Source organism: Scyliorhinus torazame, chromosome 14, assembly GCF_047496885.1.
Source record: "Scyliorhinus torazame isolate Kashiwa2021f chromosome 14, sScyTor2.1, whole genome shotgun sequence".
Taxonomy (NCBI): Eukaryota; Metazoa; Chordata; class Chondrichthyes; order Carcharhiniformes; family Scyliorhinidae; genus Scyliorhinus; species Scyliorhinus torazame.
In genome coordinates this window covers 42,023,358-42,046,739 of record NC_092720.1, presented here as the reverse complement: position 1 = coordinate 42,046,739, position 23,382 = coordinate 42,023,358, and the positions used below count along the sequence as shown (strand labels likewise).

At 46.4% G+C, this 23,382-nt stretch overlaps 1 protein-coding gene across 8 annotated transcripts in view; it reads right to left on the bottom strand.

Annotated features, from left to right (window-relative positions):
- mecom (MDS1 and EVI1 complex locus) overlaps positions 1-23,382 on the bottom strand; it is a 1,243,903-nt gene that overhangs the window by 24,913 nt on the left and 1,195,608 nt on the right. For all 8 annotated transcript variants that reach the window (XM_072474007.1, XM_072474005.1, XM_072474006.1 and 5 more), the window contains 3 exons: positions 21,008-21,085; positions 14,765-14,934; positions 6,199-6,343 (listed from right to left, as the gene is read on the bottom strand). In XM_072474007.1, coding sequence (XP_072330108.1) covers positions 6,199-6,343; positions 14,765-14,934; positions 21,008-21,085 — 393 coding nt within the window. The remainder of the gene's footprint in view (positions 1-6,198; positions 6,344-14,764; positions 14,935-21,007; positions 21,086-23,382) is intronic.

The window sequence follows — 23,382 nt, the reverse complement described above, 5'->3', positions numbered from 1 at the left end:
ACTCCCTTTGGCAGATACTGCTACAATAGGATGCCGTTTGGCATCATCTCGGCATCCGAGGTGTTCCATCGCATCATGGAACAGGTGATGGTGGGCATCGAAGGGGTACGCGTCTATGTTGACGACGTTATCATCTGGTCCACCACACCACAGGAACACATCAGTCGTCTCCAGCGTGTCTTTGCAGGGATACGAGATCAGGGCCTGCGCCTCAACCGAGCCAAGTGCTCTTTTGGCCAGACTGAGCAAAAGTTTCTGGGGGACCACATATCCCGGTCAGGGGTGCGGCCGGATGCCGACAAAGTGGCAGTCATCGCAGCCATTTCGCAGCCGGCAGACGAGAAGGCAGTGCTACGCTTTCTCGGCATGGTCAACTTCCTGGGGAAGTTTATTCCCAACCTAGCCTCCCACACAACAGCTCTTCGCCACCTGGTCAAGAAGACAACGGAATTCCAGTGGCTGCCCGCACACCAGAAGGAATGGGAGGAGCTCAAGATCAAGCTCACCACCGCCCCGGTATAGGCGTTCTTCGACACCACTCGGGACACAAAGATCTCGACTGATGCCAGCCAGTCCGGCATTGGGGCGGTACTCCTGCAACGGGATGACACTGCATTATGGGCCCCGGTTGCCTATGCCTCGCGGGCCATGACCCCCACAGAGCAGCGCTATGCACAGATTGAAAAGGAGTGCCTCGGTTTGTTGACCGGCATCGACAAATTCCACGACTATGTGTATGGTCTTCCGCAGTTCACTGTGGAGACCGACCATTGCACCCTGGTCGGCGTCATTCAGAAGGACATCAACGATATGACCCCTCGCCTCCAGCGCATTCTGCTCAAACTCCGGAGGTACGACTTCCAACTTGTCTACACCTCGGGATAGGACCTCACCATCCTGGATGCTCTGTCCAGGGCATTGAACACACTGCCCGAATCGGAGGGGTTCGTTTGTCAGGTCGACGCACAAGTAGCCTTCACATCGGCCAATCTGCCGGCTACTGAGGCATGTCTGGCCCACATTCGCCGTGAGACTGCGGCTGACCCCCTTCTACAGCGTGTAATGCGCCACATGATGGAAGGGTGGCTCAAGGGCAGTGCCCACAATTCTACAATGTCCGGGACGACTTGGCCGTCATTGATGGTGTACTCCTAAAGTTGGACCGGACTGTGATCCCACACAGCATGCACCGGCTTGTCCTCGAACAATTACACGAAGGCCATCTCGGAGTTGAAAAGTGCAGGCGGAGGGCCCGAGAAGCGGTGTACTGGCCGGGCATCAGCGACAACATCGCTAACATGGTGCTCAACTGCCCCACCTGCCAAAGGTTTCAGCCGGCGCAACCCCCTGAGACACTTCAGCCCCATGAGTTGGTCACGTCCCCCTGGGCAAAGGTGGGTGTGGACCTCTTTCATGCGCTCGGCAGGGACTACGTAATCATAATTGACTATTTTTCAAATTATCCGGAGGACATACGCCTGCACGACTTGACATCATCAGCTGTCATCCGAGCATGCAAAGAAACCTTTGCTCGCCATGGAATTCCGCTCACCGTCATGTCTGACAATGGGCCCTGTTTAGCGAGCCAAGAATGGTCTTCTTTTGCCGCTTCATACGACTTCACACACGTGACGTCCAGCCCTTTGCATCCCCAGTCAAATGGCAAGGCGGAAAAGGGCGTCCATATCGTGAAGCGGCTCCTCTGCAAGGCTGCTGATGCCAGATCTGACTTCTGTTTAGCCCTGCTGGCCTATCGCTCGGCCCCACTGTCCACGGGCCTCTCGCCAGCCCAGCTGTTGATGGGTCGCACCCTCAGGACCACTGTGCCGGTCATTCATGTTCCTAAACCCGACCATGCTCCAGTACTGCAAAGGATGCAACAGCAGCGTGCTCAGCAGAAGGTGGCACGTGACGCTCGGGCAACTGATCTTCCTGCCCTGGCGCCTGGAGACAACGTCCGCATACACCTACCGGAGGGCAGCTGGTCGGCAACCGCCGAGGTTCTCCGCCGCTTGGCTCCCCGCTCGTTCCTGGTTCGCATGCCTGATGGCTCCATTCACCGGCGTAATCGGCGGGCCCTTCGGCTGCTTCCACGCTCGCTACGAGATCATGCACCGGTGCCACGCCCTCCAGTTGTCCCTGATGTCGACTTTGTTGAGCTTCCTGCCACTCTGCTTATTCCGCTCTTGCCCGTGGCCAGGCCCATTCCTCAGCCGGTGGATCCTGACCCACCCTTGAGGCGGTCAACCTGAATTCATCGCCCACCTGATAGACTTGACTTATTAGCCTGTTGGCACATTGGACTCACTGAATTGTTTTACAGTACTGTTAACGTGTTTCTTTCTTGTCGTTCCAGAAGTTCTCTTTTGATGTTTGCTAATTGCACTTGTTTAGTTAGTGATACAACCTCGTTGCTCTGTTGCACCTGACACCTTCCTATGTATATAGTTTAGCCTCATGTACATGTTGTAAATATTGCACACACATACTCAGATGCACTCAGTACACACCAATATTTATTAGCATGTAGGCACATATCCTTGTGAAAAGGGGGGATGTCATGATATCCACATTAACATATCATGATGCAATCACACACACACACTGATGGACAGGTAGTTGGACCAACCAACACACACACAACATCGCAGCCAATCACCAATGAGAGCACACACACTATAAAACAGGGAACACCACAGTTCCTGCTCATTCTACCAGGAGATAGCTCAGAGCACAGAGCTCACAGCATGCCACTCAGACATACACTATGTGCTGAGTGCCTCACCAAGATAGTGCAAGGGCTGGGTCCACAGGTTAGCTGGTGAAGTATGAACCACGGCCAGAAGTTAATAGTTATTATTGTACAGAACAATAAAACAGAGTTGTACCATCTACAACCGTGTTGGTTCGTTTGTGTATCGGAACACCCAACACGACACCTACTAAGCTAAGATCTTGTTATATAAAAAGAATCCTACAAATTCAACTATCTGATCAGCTTTGCTGGTAACAACCTCAGATTGACAGGATCTTTACAAGAATTAGTCAAAGACAAATCTTTCATCAGAACTGGGCAGCACGGTAGCATTGTGGATAGCACAATTGCTTCACAGCTCCAGAGTCCCAGGTTCGATTCCGGCTTGGGTCACTGTGCGGAGTCTGCATGTCCTCCCCTTGTGTGCGTGGGTTTCCTCCGGGTGCTCCGGTTTCCTCCCACAGTCCAAAGATGTGCAGGTTAGGTGGATTGGCCATGATAAATTGCCCTTAGTGTGGGGTTACTGGGTTATGGGGATGGGGTGGAGGTGTTGACCTTGGGTAGGGTGCTCTTTCCAAGAGCCGGTGCAGACTCGATGGGCCGAATGGTCTCCTTCTGCATTGTAAATTCTGTGATAATCTGTGAACTGAAAGACCATCGACCTGTTGACCCTGTTTCTCTCCACAGACGCTGCCTGATCTGCTGAGTTTTCCCAGCATTTCTGTGTTGTTTATTTTAGATTTCCAGAGTCAGCATTGCATTTGTAGACACAAATCCTTGAATCCACTTTGTTTTTCCCCTTTGCCATTGGCCATTATGTACATGTTCAATATTTCCCACTTAAACATGCATCACTAGCATTTCTACCCATATAAAAATCCATTTGACATTCCTTATCATGGATCCTAAACTTAATCCAAATCTCACTGTATTTTAACAATCCCCTTCCCAAAGTAATTGGGTGGAATCTTATGCCCCCCCCCCCCCCCCCCCCCCCCCCATCGACGGGACCGAAAGAGCCCACCAAAGTCAACGGACTTTTGAACGGCTCACTGCATTTTCCAGTCAGCCCCTGCCAAGGCCATAAAATGTGGCCCATTATTTGATGTCACCAACAATGTTTTTAAACATTGGGTGCTGGATTCTCCGCCCCGCCATGCCGCTTCTCAGCCTCGACCCGCCAGCGGGATTCTCCGTTACGCCGGTTGGTTAATGGGGTTACCCATTATGCGGCAGCCCCACGCCGTCGGGAAGCCCCCGGCGCTGGCAAATCGGAGAATCGCGGCAGCGGAGAATCCCGCCCCTGTTTTCTGATGTAAATTATCACACCCCTATTTGAAGTAGCCCACTCTATATAGTCTACAAGTAGGATACCAAAGAGGAGACCCGATAGAAATCAGTGGAACTACTGTTGTAATATACGTCCCAGATATGTAGCACTATATTTTATTTCTACTGCCAATAAAATGTTCATTACAGCTACCTACTTTGCCATATGAGCCTTAGTTTTCCTCAAAAACCTCGAAGTGGAATTTTTAATAAATACTTTACGAAATTAAAATAATTCATAGCAACTGGATATATGTGACTGACTAATTTAGTAACCACCTCAAACAATTCCAATTGATTTGAGACATAAGGATCTATTAATCCCCAAACTGATTATGCCATAGCTTCTGCGCTGTTTAAATAAATGGTAACAGCTTTCAATGAAATGCTTTTGAGGTCTTCTCGCACATTTGAGTGTCAGACAAAATGCTCTATAATCCTGAAGTGTACGCAAATTTATTTTTTTAAGAACAAGCTGTTTCCAATCATCCATTTACAGGAAGATACATTATTCCTTTTATGGAAACATTATTCCTTTTATGGAACTCAAACAAATATTAACCAACTTTGGGTTCCACTTCCTTGCTTATTTCTGTGGGCAATTCCACAGCATAGTTCACCTTGGCCAGGCATCCCTGTGGTCCCTTAATTCTCATGCTTCTCGATAACATGCTTTACCAAGCTCTACATCTGTTTCAGATTTCTGGGACAACTCGGACTGAAACTTGCCTGCAGTCTCCACTTGTGAAAACTGATATGAAGAGTTCATTCCAACACCTCTACAATTTCCTAGTTGATGGATTGTGCTTAAATAACCTGAAATCTCAACTGAACATTGCATTGGCCTGTACACCTCAGTTACCCACGAGATGTTCTGAGCCCAATCAAGGTACCTAATTAGTGCGTGACCTGTGAGCATCTGGAACACAAGCACTCTTCACAAGGAAACATATGTGATCTTGTTAGATGTTCTTGTTAATAACACTTGGTGTTTGTAGTTTTGCTATAAAATTAAAGGTCAGAGCCATACTCATTCACTGTCATAATGAATGGATTTATCCAGGCCTCCAAGAGACTACTTCAATTTACCCCTCGAAAATTGTCAGCTTGTGTATTGCTGGATTAATACGAGAATACAGCATGGATGTATTTAGTTATCCATCAAAAATTTGATTTCAAGGAGGAAAATTTCGAAAAGCTGAATTTACCTACGCAATGACATATGAGCACCAATTACAGCTGAGTGGATGAAGATATGTGATTCCATTGCAAGCAATATCTCGCAAGCCAACAAAATAATAAAAATGTTGTTGATATAATGATGCCAGAAATATCCTTTTGATTTCTGTATTCATAACGAGCTACAGATGAAAATGATTAAAAAGGGGAGGTATCCCTTTTCAGTGCTGTTCTCAATGCTGTAACTCCATAGCCAGACGGTGGGTTACATCTGTAAAACAGGCTACAGATTTATTAAAATCACTGTTTGACGGTGACAAGCTAATTGGGCGTTGAGTGACCAAGGGCTGAAGCATTCCCTTGCATGAAAGGGCCAATTTTGTTCGCTGGATGAGCTTTGTGGCAAGGCTTAGGTTGCCTACAGAGTATGAACAGAAGGGCTATTTTATTTTCTTCAAATGTATGTGATTTTCTCTCTCCAGCAGTCTGTGAATTATTGTCTCTTATCTCTTCTCCTTGCCCTCCCATCTTTGTGAGCACCAAGAAACATTTCTCTGATTCAGACCCATGCCAGATTTTCCTGCTTCTTGGGCAGTGCCTATACAACTTCTGACCCAGCCCCTCATGAATGTTCAGTGGGAACTTAAACACTACCCCATTCGAGGTATACTGTACTATATCTGCTCCACCTTCAAATCCCCTAATGCCAGCTCCAGTCACAGGTCTCATCTTCCCAGAAGATGTCTCCCTGGAACAATACTTAATACATTTACATGCTATTGTGTTTTGATGCCCTGTTGCCCTGATTGACAAAGGTGGGGAAAATAATACAACAAAATCAATTAAAATGCATTTTGAGCAGGGCAACAATAAAATGATTCCCACATGGAAGATGGAAACCAGCACCTGCTTTGTCAGCAAGCCGTGCTCCTCACCTCTCCTCCAAGTGCCCTGGAGAACGTTCAGTGTAGTTGCTGTTTCCAATGAAATTCCGGATTTCCGTAAAGTAGGAATCCTCCTTGTCGTCCAGAATGGCACTGCTGCTGTCTATTTCTGAATGAGGTGAAGATGTTGCAGTACCTGTCGAAAATTAACAACGTTAAACGCTTTAGCTTTTTTGGCCGAGGAGGCATCACCTAAAAAGAGAGAGATGTTGTACAGTCAAATGTTTGGAGAATTGTTTTTGCACAGTGGTTACCACTGGAAAACGGTAGAATTACATGGGTGGGCATTCAGCAGAAATGTCATTAACATGTGGAAAGGGGGTAGTTCAAAAACGTCTACTGGCAGACAAGGAGGAAGACTGAGGAAACCTACCCCTTCACCGCCCCCCCCCCCACTCCGCGCCCCCCCCCCCCCCCCCCCATCCTACCCCGGTGTAAGCTGCCCAATAATGAAATCACAGGGAACTGTGATGTTGAAATATGTGGGTCCTGAGTGGTGGGATAATAATTCTTCATTGTTTAAGTCTATTTATCCAAAATTGATCTTCCAACTGTTTTTGCAAGGAGGCATCGACCCATTTATTAGAAATGGATTCAGACCACTATGAACATTTCATATGTGTACATGAAGTTTTGGGACGCTAATGGTTTCAGAGCAATGGTTTCATGAATTAGCCACTAATTACAAAGAGTACCTGTTTTTAAGAGGAATTTGACCATCCAATCCCATGTTTACAACCAGCACAGTACAATGTCATTCAATCAGTGGTGTCCTTAATTGCTACAAATTACATACGAAGCTCATAACCAAGGCTAAACTAAAAGAAAACATCTTGCACTGGCTTCAAATTTCGAAGCAGATGTTTGGAATGTGGCTGTTCTTGTCTGCTCCAAGCATAGAATATGCCCAAAACCTTTGATATAGTAACAATAGGGTTTCTTCAGCACTGACCGGAGTGCTGTCAGAGTCCAATTTACGTTTCTCTTCCTTCATAGTTGGACTTTCATCACTGGTATTGTTTCAGTGACAAACACTTCCCCTGTTTACTATGATTAAGAGACGTCTGGCCAGAAAAGACGAAAAAGAAGTACAACCATAAAACACCAGCTGACAGTCTATTTGTCCAACACCTATTTTCACTTGACCAAGATGACATTTGATACCGGCTAGGGTCCAGTTATCTCACGTCAGTGTAATGCTCTGTGCCAAAATAAGCTGTTGCGATCTTCCTGTTTCTTGCAGCACATCTACTTTCACTTAGAAACAGAGGCAAGATTATACAAGCTTCAGCTTGAAAGGAGTCACGGCTGCGATTTACCAGCTTCGGCAAGCCTGACTTGGTGTCGCGATTGTGATGGTCTTTGTGATTCTGTTATCAGGATGGATGTTGCAGTGTTCACAAAGACCACAGAAGTTAAGTTCATTAACAAAGCTAACTTTTATTTACAATACTTAAGGTCGACCACTTACTCCTATAGTAAACAATAATCTAGTAACCTACAATCTGCAATCTATTAACACTAGTCTCTACACTCTATCTATAACTGTACTCTATACTCTCTCACTGCTCCTCTCCAGCCTTCTCCCAGTAGCCTGTGAGCCAGTGCTTTATATAGTTCTGCATCTAGCTCTATCTAGTGGTTAATTATGATATGATATTAACTCTTTGTATTCTGAACATTTCACATAATGTCATAGCGATGAGACCATTGAATGTTGCGGGAGGCTTCGCACAGGATTCGCGACAGTCAATGTCCACAGGATTCAATCGAACCTTGCGAGAAGTCACAATCTGGATCTCTCCTTCACTGGGCAAGATCCTGACCGGCATATTTAAATGAGCCATTTATAGAGGCACATGCCAGATATTCTGAGCTCCACAACTAACTGTGGACCAGGCCTAACAGCACCTGGGAGGTTTCCCAGGCCATTGGAGACATTGGGTGGTTGGGAACAGGGCAAGGTGGCACCCTTGTTCTCCCTCTGGCACCTTGGCACTGCCAGGTTGGCAAATGCATTGCCAGGGTGCCAGTGTTAGGGTGCCCAGTATGTCACTGCCAAGGGTCAGGGACTGAAGGGGGCCATGCCCATAAAAGGCGGGGTGAGGGTTGTATGATGGGTAAGACCATAAGACATAGGAGCAGAATTAGGCCACTTGGCCCATCGAGTCTGCTCCACTAGTCAATCATGACTGATATTTTCTCATCCCCATTCTCCTGCCTTCTCCCCATAGCCACTGAGCCCCTTATTAATCAAGAACCTATCTATCTCTGTCTTAAAAACACGCAATGAATTGGCCTCCACAGCCTTCTGCGGCAAAGAGTTCCACAGATTCACCACCCTCTGGCTGAAACAGTTCCTCCTCATTTCTGTTTTAAAGGATCGTCCCTTTAGTCTGAGATGGTGTCCTCTGGTTCTAGTTTCTCCTACAAGTGGAAACATCCTCTCCACGTCCACTCTATCCAGGCCTCGCAGTATCTTGTACATTTCAATAAGATGCCCTCTCATCCTTTTAAACTCCAACGAGTACAGAACCAGAGTCCTCAAACGTTCCTCATATGACAAGTTCTTCATTCCAGGGATCATTCTTGTGAACCTCCTCTGGACCCTTTCCAAGGCCAGCACATTCTTCCTTAGATATGGGGCCCAGAACTGCTCACAATACTCCAAATGGGGTCTGACCAGAGCCTTATACAGCCTCAGAAGTACATCCCTGGTCTTGTATTCTAGCCCTCTTGACATGAATGCTAACATTGCATTTGCCTTCTTAACTGCCGATGGAACCTGCACGTTAACCTTAAGAGAATCGGGAACAAGGACTCCCAAGTCCCTTTGTGCTTCTGCTTTCCGAAGCAGTTCCCCATTTAGAAAATAGTCTATGCCTAGATTCCTCCTTCCAAAGTGCATAATCTCACACTTTTCCACATTGTATTTAATTTGCCACTTCATTGCCCACTCTCCTAGCTTGTCCAAGTCCTTCTGCAGCCCCCTTGCTTCCTCAATACTACCTGTCCCTCTGCAGATCTTTGTATCAGCTGCAAACTTAGCAACAGTGCCTTCAGTACCTTCTTCCAGATCATTAATGTATATTGTAAAAGGTTGTGGTCCCAGCACAGACCCCTGAGGCACACCACTAGTCACCAGCTGCCATCCTGAAAAAGACCCCTTTATCCCCACTCTTTGCCTTCTGCCAGTCAGCCAATCCTCTATCCATGCCAGAATCTTACCCTTAACACCATGGGCTTTTAACTTATTTAACAGTCTCTTATGCGGCACCTTGTCAAAGACCTTTCATAGAATTTACAGTGCAGAAGGAGGCCATTCGGCCCATCGAGTCTGCACCGGCTCTTGGAAAGAGCACCCTACCCAAGCCCACACCTCCACCCTATCCCCATAACCCAGTAACCCCACCCAACACTAAGGGCAATTTTGGACACTAAGGACAATTTAACATGGCCAATCCACCTAACCCGCACATCTTTGGATTGTGGGAGGAAACCGGAGCACCCGGAGGAAACCCACGCACACACGGGGAGGACGTGCAGACTCCGCACAGACAGTGACCCAAGCCGGGAATCGAACCTGGGACCCTGGAGCTGTGAAGCAATTGTGCTATCCACTATGCTACCGTGCTACCCCTCTAAATTCAGGAGAATAACTATTGAGAAATATGAGTGGGGATCACTTGTTGTACTTCATCAACTTCCTATCTTGCTAAGTTACTGAGAACAGATTCATGTCCCTATTAAGCCATGGGATGTGGGCGTCGCTGTGGCCAGCATGTATGCCCATCCCACATTGGAGTCACATATAGGCCAGACCTTCCCTAAAGGACATTAGTGAACCAGATGGGTGTTTATGGCAATGGTATGGTCACCTTTCGACTTTTAATTCCAGATTTTTATTGAATTCAAATTTCACTATCCTCTGTGGCAGGATTTGAACCCGGCTCCCCAGAGCATGGGTCTCTGGATTAGTAGTCCAACGACAATACCACTACACCACATCCTCCCCATCCTCCACCTTCTGGAAATCTAAATAAATCACGTCCACTGATTCTCCTTTGTCTAACTTGCTTGTTACCTCCTCAAAGAACTCTAACAGATTTGTTAGACACGACCTCCCTTTGACAAAGTCGTGCTGACTCAGTCCTATTTTACCATGCACTTCCAAGTGCTTCGCGATCTCATCTTTAATAACAAACTCTAAACTCTTACCAATGACCGAAGTCAGGCTAACCAGCCTATAATTTCCCGTCTTCTGCCTCCCTCCCTTCTTAAACAGTGATGTTACATTAGCCACCTTCCAGTCCTCTGTGACCCTTCCTGCCTCCAGTGATTCCTGAAAGATCATCACTAATGCCTCCACAATTTCCTCAGCTATCTCTTTTAGGACCCTGGGGTGTAGTCCATCCGGTCCAGGTGACTTATCCACCTTCAGGCCTTTCAGTTTCCCCAGAACCTTCTCCTTAGTAATGGTCACTGCACTCACCTCTGCCCCCTGGCTCTCCTGGAGCTCTGGCATCCCACTGGTGTCTTCCACCGTGAAGATTGATAAGGGGGGTGAAGGGCAGGTATAAAGGGGCCTGATAAAGGTTGTGGGATGAAGAGTGGGGGTCCTGAAAGAGGGTTTTCCAAAGGGGAGAGAGGGAGGGAGGCTTGAAATGGGGTGGCCCTCAGCGACTCCATAGCAGGGTGTCCTCACCTAGGCGGGGGGGAGGGGGGGGGGGGGTGGGGGAGGTTAATTTCCATGTTTGCGGGGGGTGTCATTGCCCTTCAGACATTTACTTGTGCTGCCATAACCACCAGGATTATGGGCCAAGCATTGGAAAATAGGATTCACGCAGTCAGATCTTTGTTTTTAAAAAAATAAATTTAGAGTACCCAATTTATGTTTTCCAATTAAGGGACGATTTAACGTGGCCAATCCGCATACCCTGCACATCTTTGGGTTGTGGGGGTGGAACCCACGCAAACACGGTGAGAATGTGCAAACTCCACACAAACAGTGACCCAGAGTCGGGATCGAACCTGGGGCCTCGGTGTCGTGAGGCAGCAGTGCTAACCACTGCATCACCGTGCTGCCCTCCAGTCAGATCTTTGTTGACTGGAGTGGCCACGATGGGCTGAAAATATGCCAATCAGGACCTCGCCTAATGAGAGAGAGATCCAGATCGTGATGGCCCCCTTGTGTGCTGTAAACGTCTATAAATCTGTGAATTGCTACTGTCATCATTGGTCCCCACTATAAATATTCACTGTTATTTAATGGCTTGAGGCACCCAATATAAACTGGCAGAGATTCATCAAATTTGGGGCACGATTCAGCGGACTCAATTTCTAGCAGTGTCAAGGTGCCTGGGTGCCACCCTGCCCTGTTCCCAATCACCCAGGAGTCTCCAATGGCCTGGATGATGCCTCAGGTGCCATTACGACTGGTTCACGTTTGTGTTGACCAGTACTAAACGGTACCCTGGCAAGGTCTCCAGGCATGGCCTGTGAGTCCCCGGCCGCCGGGTGCATCTGGCATCCGGGTGTTTAAATGAGCATTTATATTAATTTTAATATTAAGATCTGGATCACGGCCAGCGAGGGGGCGATCCAGATTGTGCCGGTTGGAGCTAGTCGGATGACTTGTGCGAAGTTTCACGCCCGGAGCGGAGCCTGATATGGGGATCGGGCACTACTCACCCATTTCACTCTGATCCACACCGGGAGCAACGGGGTCGCCTAGATGTATGCAGACTGACACCCAAGCCCGAGTGGGGAAATTTTCCCGAGCAGGTCAAAGCACATTAGAAGCTGTTGGGAAGATAAAGAGGTCCTCCAAGGTAAATGGAAACCTTCTATTCTCAGGACCAGAAGGAGTGCTCTAGATCCGATAAGGAATGTGGCTCCCACATTCCCTCCCATGAGATCCTCCCATAATCTCCATCCCCTGCATGCTGGCAGACTGCAAGACAATCAAGATTGGGAACTATAGTAAACTGGTTAGAAGATCAACAGGAAAGACAAAGGAAATTGGAAAGTGGGAGGAGCATTCTTAATGAAGAGGATAAAATAATTTCAATGATAAGAGAGAATATAATGAGAAGTAAGCAGACAGTGGAGAATTTATGGTACAATAAAAAGAAAGAGCATGATCTACCAGCTGCCATGTGCCCAAAAGGTGATGGGCCATTCCCCAATGAGACCCCAAATAGAAACAGAGTCCTGATAGATAGCATGGTGTTCTTGGCACTGCGAGTGCCGGGAAACATTCGGCTAAACATGCTTGTCACAATCTCTGTCCCAATTGGGTTGGATCATTCCCATGAAAATAATTTACAATTGTGTGGGAATTGCACTTGGGACCTTTGTAGTAGCTGTCAAGTGGTAGAATGTATAAATGCAGAAATTAGAAAAGTATGTAGCAAAGGCAGAGTGTTTTTAATGGAAGATTTGAACTTTCATCAGACTTGGATAAGGAGATGAACACATGTCAGAAAGGCAGTGAATTTCTTCAGTGTGTCCAGGATTGTTTTGTGTTGCAATATACACTAGAACCAACAAAAGGGTATGTCATAGTATAGAGCCAGATTTAGTTCACAGCCTAGCAATGTGCGAACATTTATCTGATAGCAAACATAATGAAACTGAGTTCAACATAGCATATGAGAAGAAAAACTTGAAATGGCAATTAAGATTTCAGACTTATAAAGGCTGACTTCAATGTGATGGGCTGTCGTACAGTACACTTGACAAATTTGTTAATGGGTCAAATGACAGAGGATCCCTGCACTGCATTCAAAAAAGAATTTAATATGATACAGAACCACTTTCTCCCTCTCAGGGGTAAGAGTCCCACTTGCCAAATAGTCATTGATGACAACAAAAAAGAAACAACTTCAAACTGAAGAAAAAGCATACAAAAATGTAAAACAAAAAGCATATGTTCTGGCAAATGGGAAACGTACAAAGAACAGAAAGGGGAGTATGAAAAGAAACTTGCAACAACATCAAAATCAACACAGGAAAATTTTACAATTACCTTAGGAAAAAAGATTAAAAGAAATGTGGGCCCCTTCAAAACTTATAATGCTCATGATAAATGAAAATAAGTCATGATGAATAATTACATTGGCCGGAATTTTCTTCCTGTATCGCCAATGGCAACTGCCTGCTTTGGGTTTCTAGGTGGACCGGAGTTTAAAGATCTGCATTGAAAATATAGTCCTCCCAACACCCTCACGGACATGGAGGCCCACCCCCACAGGCATCGGGTCAACCTCCCAACCACAGAGGTATCGGGGGATACTCTCCCCACTCTCCACCCTCCCAGAGGTATTGGAGGACACTCCCCTGTCACAGTCATGTCCCCTCCCATCGCAGGCGTTGGGGCTCTCCCCTGTTCCTCTGACCACACACAAGGGGAACTCCCCCCCAATGGAAGAGAGTTACTCCCCTGCCAGAGCCCCCTGGCACTGCTCCTTCATGTGCCCACTTGTCAGTGCCACTTGTCAGTGCTTGGACTTCAACCACTGGGGCCTCCAGGCACCTCTGCATCCCAGACATGGTTATTACAACCGGTTTTCAAGTCACAGTGTCAGGGAGGGAGGACACTATGGCGTGAGTAGACGCTACAGTGTAAAGCCGTTTGATTATATTGCGATTTATTCAAATTCATGGAAATCAGGTTCACGCCTGGTCATGTCATCGGTGGGGGGTTGTAGGGGAGATCTGAAACCAAAATCTCACTGGCGCAAATCTCATTTTGGCCCACCCACGAGATTCAGCAGCCTTAATGGGATTTGCGCCAACGGTGAATAGGGCCACCAGATCTCGCCTTTGATTGCTTCAGTACTCTTCTAATGGGCCTTCTATCCACTACCATCCATTAACTACAATTCATCCAAACTCTGCTGTCCAGATCCTATGTGGCTGATGCTCACTGATTTGCCATCATCTTTGCTGACTCACATTGCCTCCTGGTCTCCCCCAACACTTCCAATTTAAGATTATTATCCCTGCATTTCAACACTTTGTAACCTTGCATAGGAACCACACTCTAGAATTCCTTCATTAAACCCATGCCACCGCCCTCTCTTCCTTAAAAATCAACCTTTTGTACAAAGTTCTCGGTCATCTTACCCAATATTTCCTTCTTTGGCTTAGTGTCTATTGTTTATGTCTCAGTGAAAAGGCTTTGCAATGTTTATCCACAGAATGGGCCTTATATAAATGAAAATCATTGTTACCTAAGCTAGTTTACTGTTCTTTGTGTCTGCCTCCATCCTGTTACTACTTCCTAATTGGGGAGATGATCTGCTTCCAGTCTTGTACAGTGCTACAGAACCAGCATATTGGGGGTAAATCATATTCTTATTGTCCTTTCCTTTGCAGGAAGTGATCAGTCTCAGATTGGGATCTCACTGCACATGTGGAATCCACCCTTTAATCTATGAAGCTATTTTCTTTTTTAAAAGAAATAATTCAATGGAAATGCTCAATACTACAGTCCAAAAGTTCAAAGGCAAATCTCAATGCCAAAGCCCAAGTCTCAGTTCTGCTTGCATACCTGACATGTTTCCATTCTCATGTTTTTTCAGATGTCTGTCCAGATTGGTCTGTTGACCGAAGCACCTGTCACACAAGTGACACTTGAATGGTTTTTCCTTGTTGTGAATGTTACGAACATGCCGTTGCAGATTGGAAGAGATACTGAATGAGCGATCACAGTACTTACACCTTTAAATAAAAAGGATTGTGGATGAGTAATACTTCTTAAGAACAAGACTTGTTCATGGTTTTGAAAACCTTGTAACGTTTTCTGTTTTCAATGCGAGAAACAACATACACTATCTTACAAATTATGTCAGCAATTGAGATCTTGTTCAGTATGATGCCTTGAAGTAAACTAGTTTGCTAGAGTTTAATGTGTTTAAATTATATTTTGGTACAGTCCCATTCAACAAGTTCAAAATAATATTGGACTTAAAAGTAAGAAAAATCAATAAATGCATATGTTTCTTTAAAGGGGTTGAGTGTTGGTTAACCTGTCTCAACATGGCAGTGATCATCTATTGTGCTGTTCAAAGCATTTTTCTTAATGGCTGATGTGTAAAAATCAATGGCATCTCAGAGTACTCTGGAAGCCCTTTGGAGACCAGTAGAGACAAGTATACTGGTCAGTCTTAAGGAAGAAACTTTTATTGCTTGGTTCATATACTGAGGTTTGGTTGTAGCACTTGGCATCCATACACACCAATATAATGCACTCAACAAGTGTTGTAAACTTAATCTTGATGCTGCTGGCCAGCCATGTACTCCTTCGGGTTTTAACAAATGCACGTCATGTGAATCCAAGGAAATTTGTGATCAGCCTGTTTATTTTTACGCAATGCTCTTGAGCTCTCTGGGTGAGGCGAGTGATGGACAATAGAATATTTCCTCCAGAGTAAAGGAGAGGGAATGAGGAAATAAACTGTTTTCCTCCCTCCCCAACTAATGCACTTTTGTTCCCACTGAGTACGAAGGAGCCTTGCATTTTCACCTGAGGTTGATGAGGAGGTGAGAGATAGTGAAGGTGAGTGCATCTCAAAAAGGTCCCTGTTTCTGCACTGTGTGTTCCGTGTAATTAAATGATTACTGCCTCCCCACTGTAGACACACAGTTGAAGCTGCACTACTGAATCACACAGCTGTGTGATGTTCTCTGTCAGATAACATGCTGCCCAGTCTTCAGTATAGAAGCCACACAATCAGGGCACTTCGCCCAGATTGGGGTTGCCAACTGTGATTACATCTATTCCTGGAGGTGTCATCAGATGACTTGCCCCCAAGCTCCAGCCATTAGTCAGCCAAGACATCGATCCTGATGATGTGCTGCCTTTCTGTGCCAATTGGAAGACAAAAAGACTCATTATCCAACTGGAAATTGCTTGAATCTCAGCCAAACATCCTTTTATTTCCCATTTTCAACATCTCTGATATCTAGTGATGAGAAATGATTAAGGAAAATGACAAAACTAACTCTTTTTAAAAAATCTCTTGATGATTTTTCTCCAGGATTGTACACAGCAGTGTCCCCAAGATTGATCTTCAAATCCAGGAGACTCCGGGCCAATCCTGGAGGGCTGGCAACTCTAGTCCAGATGTACTTGTTTCTTCTTCTCTATATTTTTGAGTGTGCAGGGCCTCTGCGAGTCTACGTCTTTTGTAACATGACACATTTAACAATTGCTCAGCTTGCTCTATCCTGTGTGATGCAGCCTCTAAAGAATGACAAACAAGGCCAAGATTTGTCATGCAAAATTGTGTCCAGTGATTACATCTTTTCTTCTTCCACGATTAGCCCATTCAATTGCCAGTCCCAAAGGAAGCTCTGTTATCTTCCAAAAAAGATTGCAATAAACAGAGCAAATGTTTAATTCTGTGCCAGTGTACGCAGTTTAGTCTATCAAGCTGGTACTTGAGGCATCAGTTTTCATACCCTGGAGTCATTTAGTGTCCCTTGGGCCTTTACTGTATTTCTCCATAAGCTGTTACACAGACATAGAATAATTATTCTGACTGCTGTTTGTGGCAGATCGCCAACAGACTTCATCACCCTTATTTTTGAACTTACTTCCTCCTGATGACTTCAAAAAAATATATCTGTCACATAATGAAGCTTGGCGATTTTTCATTGTGAAAATTATTTAACGCAGTACTAATTGTTTCAGTCTCACAAAGCATTAGAAACATGTAACCTGCATCATGATTGCAGTTATATATAAACCATGGATGGTGCAGTCCGGTTCCACGTAGCTATGCATGCTCAAGAACAGCACAGCCTTGAGGGCAGGCCGCATGGAATGTTCCAAACCAATTTTCTCTGCCTTATCGCTGAAAATCTCTTTGTTGATTGCACAACCTACAATTTGGATTGTACAGCATTTTAGAGGTTTTCTATTGTTGCACGAATCTCTGTAGCCATTAACCACGGGTTGCCCTTGGCTGGACTTTCCACAAGCAATCTCTAGCTGCATTACCTGTGTGCACAAAGATGTTACAGAGTCCCAATTATTCCTAAGATTGGGAGTGGGGATAAGGTGGAAGCAGACAGATAATTGCGCGCATTTGCTGTAGACTGAGTTAATCAAACTTGTTACTGTTAAATAACGAAGCAGATTCTCAACCGGCTTCTGGAGCATCAAACTAGTGTTGCAAATTGGCTGACCATTATAGAACCCGTCTGATTTTCATTTCAGATCAGTGAAAGCGAGAATCAGGCTGTTTCTATTTTGGGCCACCAATCTACAATGCCAATTTAGTGCCTGGGGCTAAGTGGTGGGGTTGGGTGTTGTGGGGGAAGGGGGGGGGGGGGGCGGCATTCAGTGGAAGTGGTGCATAAGTTGACAATCTACCACAATTTGTTTGTTACATTTACACATGTGTTACTGGTTATGTCTTCCTGTGAACTGTAAGGCGTTACAGTCTGCAGAGAAGGTAAGTGGATTAACAGATAACACCTGGTCCATGTGGTCTCCTGGACAGGCTTTACTCGCCTGAAGGGTGTGGAGAAGGAATTTCCCAGGATTTTTTTCTTCATTGGCTGATTTTTCTCTCTGTATTTCTGACTTGGTCCAAGAGATAACCGAACTGCGGTGTATGGGTTTAAGTGAGGACAGAGGAGAGCGTGTGTTGTTGGTGCAATGCGTGTGTCAGCTAGTCAGCATAGCCTAGACATAGATAAGATTTGGATCATGACGGCTTAGCCATCAGAAATGTCGGGCAGGCTAGATAGTCAAGATGGTCCTTGTCTGCCTGTCATTATCATATGTTTGAATAAGACATTTGGAGACAAAATAATTTGAATAACCCTAAAGATATTAAAAGGTACTGCTGCCCAAAAAAACATAATAGAGATGGATTACATTCTGGGCATCTATGCAGATAAATTAACATAGGGTTTAGCCTGCATTCATAAAGTGTCTCTCATGAGCACAGGTGCACAGGTTTTTCCAAAGCGTGTGCAGTCAATAAAGTGCTTTTGAAGGGTAATCACTGTTGTAATGTAGGAAGCACAGAAGCCAATTTGCACAGCAAAGTCCCATCCACAGTAATGTGATAAACACCAGATAATCTATCTTTGGGATATTGATTGAAAGATAAATATCGGGCAGGAAACCATATATAACTCCCCTACTTTTCTCTGAGGTGGTGCTGTGGAATTTTTTTTTGCCTTCACTTAAGAGGACAAATAGGGCCTCAGTTTGAGGCCTCATCTGAAAGATGTCACCTCCAACAGTGTCGCACCTCCGCAGTACTACACAGCATTTATTGCATGCGTGAAAGGAACTTAACTGTTGAGCCGATGAGTTGAATGTTATGTGGAATAAATTCAATATTCATTCTTAAGTGGTGGGTATTCCAGTAATGGGGGTGATTAGGTGTTTTCTGATAGCATGCAGATTCAGTACCTTTTTGAGATTTCTGGTTGTGATCCCCTTCTCCAGCTCACTGTTGAAGTTTCAGAAGGATATGTACCATTCACACCAAGTGCAAAAAAGTACAAGATTAAACGCACATGGGGCGAGATTCTCTGACCCCCCCCCCGCCGGGTCGGAGAATCGCCGGGGGCTGGCGTGAATCCCGCCCCCGCTGGTTGCCGAATTCTCCGGCACCGGATATTCGGCGGGGGCGGGAATCGCGCCGCGCCGGTTGCCGGGTCCCCCCCCGCGATTCTCCGGCCCGGATGGGCCGAAGTCCCGCAGCTAGAATGCCTGTCCCGCCGGCGTAGATTAAACCACCTACCTGACTGGCGGGACAAGGCGGCGCGGGCGGGCTCCGGGGTCCTGGGGGGGGCGCAGGGCAATCTGGCCCCGGGGGGTGCCCCCACGGTGACCTGGCCCGCGATCGGGGCCCACCGATCCGCGGGTGGGCCTGTGCCGTGGGGGCACTCTTTTCCTTCCGCCTTCGCCACGGTCTCCACCATGGCGGAGGCAGAAGAGACCCCCTCCACTGCGCATGCGCAGGGATGCTGTGAGCGGCCGCTAACGCTCCCGCGCATGCGCCGCCCGGCAATGTCATTTCCGCGCCAGCTGGCGGGGCACTTCCGCCAGCTGGCGGGGCGGAACTCAGTCCGGCGCGGGCCTAGCTCCTCAAGGTTAGGGCTCGGCCCCCCAAGATGCGGAGGATTCCGCACCTTTGGGGCGGCGTGATGCCCGACTGATTTGCGCCGTCTTGGGCGCCGATCGGCGGACATCGTGCCGATACCGGAGAATTTCGCCCCAGATTACTTGGGGAAAAATCAAGATGGAGCGCAAAGACTCAATAGGGACTAAATTAATCTAGTTTGCACACATGAAGGATGCTATCTGGTTACAAGTGCACATTTAAAGCAACTTCCAAGTCATTGCAAGCGAGTTCTTTGAATTTTCAGAAAATTATAATAATTAAGTAACTTTGACACACGTGGTCCTATTTGTCCTTTAAAATGTTTAAATATATTGGACCCTGAATCAAAGGCTCTGTCATGGCACATTAATGGCCCAAACATGACCCACAGCACAATATACCATGGCTGAGATTTAACTAAATGGGAACAAACTTTCATAGCAAGCGCATTTAGCCGCCTGTTTCCCGGCACTCACTGCACCGAGAAACAAAACGCTATAAAATGGCACTCACATTATATAGGGGGCCTCAGCGAGGAATGCGCAGCTGAGCACGCACATAGCCCCGTTTTATGCACTGAGGAGCTCCACTCGCTGGAACTCCTCAGTGTAGCGAGAGATGGGGACGCCATTTAAAATGGCGTCCTGACCTCTGGAGCCCCCAAGGAGACCACTGAGACCCCCCCCCAATGCAATATAGCAGAGTCCCCTGCCATCCCCCAACACCTGCGCAGGGCACCCCTAGCCAGATTGCCACCACGCCAGTGCCAGGCTGGCACCAGTGCCAGGGTACCACCCTGCCCAAAGGCAATGCACCTGGGGTCCTCAGATTCCTTGGGAGACCCAGAGTGTCCTTCTCTCTGGTCCCCGTTTGTGGAGAACCGTACTGAACGGCGCTCGCCTGAGGTCTCCGAGGCAAAGAAGATAGATCCCAAGCCTCCGGTTCCTTGAGAATCTCTTTAAAAATAAATTTAGAGCACCCAATTCATTTTCTCCAATTAAGGGGCAATTTAGCATGGCCAAACCACCTACCCTGCACATCTTTGGGTTGTGGGGGTGAAACCCACGCAAACACGGAGAGAATATGAAAACTCCACACGGACAGTGACCCAGGGCCGGGATCGCACCTGGGACCTCGGTGCCGTGAGGCAGCAGTACTAGCCACTACCTTGAGGATCTGCACATTAGCATGGCCATAAAATCAAGCCCTATATATTTAATTTTCCAACTTACATGAGCACCCTCAAAGCCAAGGTACAAGCATTCATCCCATTTGTGTGCGTGTGTACTGTGAAATGCAATGTGTAAATAAGCCGTGGCCAGAATTCTCTGGCTATTCCGATTCACTTTTCCCGCTGGCAGCACTCCCTCGCCTATGGGTTTCCCAGCGGCATGCGATGGCTTCAATGGGAAATTCCATTGACAATGGCATGAGTATAGAATCCCACCACCAGTGAATGGTGTGGCACTGAGAAACACGCGGCTGGCGGACCGGAGAATCCAGCCCCATCTTCTTGCATGTGGTTCTGTTCTTTAATGTCAGAGCTGTGACTATTTTTTGAAACTGACTGGTGAACATCTCAAGTAAGGTAGCAACCTCTACGCAGGGACAACTCCGAGCTGGGATATTGTGGCAATCCCAAATAATATGTTTATTTTAACCTGTAAGGTTGCTCTCCAGTGTGTGTCCGAAGATGCCGGGTGAGGTTTGCAGATCTTGGGAAAATCTTCCCGCAGTATCTGTTATGGGAAGAGAAACAAGATCAGACAGATTATTACAAGGAACAGACATGGAATTCATCTTGCATTACTTTGTTTGGTGCACAGGGAGTAGGCAAAGATTTTTGCAAAATGCCGTTTATTTATAAATAATGATTCGAGTGGTTAATTTCATCTTGAAAGGAAACCTATTTTTCTAATTACAGCAATCTGAATGTCGTTAGGCAGGAAACAGAAAAGAGCTTTTCCTGGCAACTAAGTACTTTGGCTGTCACCTCCTGAAATCGGGGGCAAAAGGGGGTTTTCAGAAATGCTCAAAGGAGCACACAATCGCACATCCCCAATTGTTTCCTCTTCTGTGATGATACTGCCTTCTTGCAGGCTGCTTTCGCTAAATTCTCTCACACTCTGGGTCCCCATCCCGCCTTGTGTAACATCTCCAGGTAAGAATGCCATTTTCTCCCTGGTCCCCACCAGTGTCATTCTAAAACTGAGCACCCAGAGGCCAGGCAAGCATAGCCTGGCGGGATCCTCTGTTTGATTTTCCCTCCTTCCCTTGGGAAAGGCATTGGTTTCTGCCCAGCCTTTCAAAACAATCACAAAATGGACGTTTTAGTAACTCGCTACAGAAGAGAATGGCAGGTTCCTTCACTGTGAAGAGCAGGTTAATAATCTAATGCCTTGTGCACTCCTCATAAACCACATATGGATAATATTTGTGTTCAGAAATTATATAATCATACATAGACGCAACAAAAAAACCAAATTACTTTTGATTTTCATCCAAGTACACAATACACAGATGATAAAATTAGTCATGAACAAATGAGTCAAACCAGACAGTCTCTCAATTTGTTTACTGGTCACAGTACCAGACAGGCTGGAGTACAGTTCCAACCAGATTGAAGAGTGCAGAATTAGCCAGAGTACAAGGTTCTCAGTAGATTCAGTACTCAGATTGATACCTTCAAAGTAGCAGAGAACTCATCATGTTGCAATTATCTCCTGAGGGTACAGTACTATTGAGGCCAGAAATCCTCCAAAATGTTCATATTAAATCAGAATTAAGGAGTTTAGAAAAATATGGAATATTACTCATTCAGCTTGAGGCCAGCTAGCAGTTGAGCCTCACAGAAAATATACCAACCTCTCCTGTTCACTTCCAACCTTGATTGCTTGACTGTCGCCATGTAGCTGGGTGGCATACCTGACCTCAATGTGTAGATGAATCTTTTGCAGCTCAACATTGAAAAGACCAAAGTAATTTTTGGTCCCACCAGAAACTCCAAACTCCAATTCCTGATCCAATCATGCTTCTTGGATGTTCATCCTGACAATGTACAAATTCACTGTCCTGCTCAACTCTGAACGGAACTTCAAATCTCAATTTCAGCCCATTACCAAAGCTGCGTAGATCCCTCTCCAAAACATCAACAGTTACTGGTCTTATTTCAGTTGGGCAGCATGGTAGCATAATGGTTAGCACTGTGGCTTCACAGCACCAGTGTCTCAGATTCGATCCCCCGCTGGGTCACTGTTTGTGCGGAGTCTGCGTGTTCTCCCTGTGTCTGCGTGGATTTCCTCTGGGTGCTCCGGTTTCCTCCCACAGTCCAAAGACATGCAGGTTAGGTGGATTGGACATGCTAAACTGCCCATAGTGTCCAAAAAGGGTAGGAGGGGTTACTGGGTGAGGGCGCTAGGTTGGAAGTGAGGGCTTAAGTGGGTTGGTGCAGACTCGAGGGGCCGAATGGCCTCCTCCTACACTGTATGTTCTATGTTATTTCACCTCTCAGGAACATCCAACTGCACCGTTGCAATCTTCCTGATTCAACCATTCTTGCTGGTTTCCCAAATACCACCTTACATAACTCTAATTCCTCCATATCATAGAATCATAGAATTTTACTTAGAATTTACAGTGCAGAAGGAGGCCATTCGCCCCATCGAGTCTGCACCGGCTCTTTGAAAGAGCACCCTACCCAAGCCCACACATCCACCCTATCCCCATAGCCCAGTAACCCCACCCAACACTAAGGGCAATTTTAGACACTGAAGGCAATTTAGCATAGCCAATCCACCTAACCTGCACACCTTTGGACTGTGGGAGGAAACCGGAGCTCCCGGAGGAAACCTACGCACACACGGGGAGGATGTGCAGACTCCGCACAGACAGTGACCCAAGCTGGGAATCGAACCTGGGACCCTGGAGCTGTGAAGCAATTGTGCTAAACACCATGCTACCGTGCTGCCCCAAAATGAAATGAAAATCGCTTATTGTCACAAGTAGGCTTCAAATGAAGTTACTGTGAAAAGCCCCT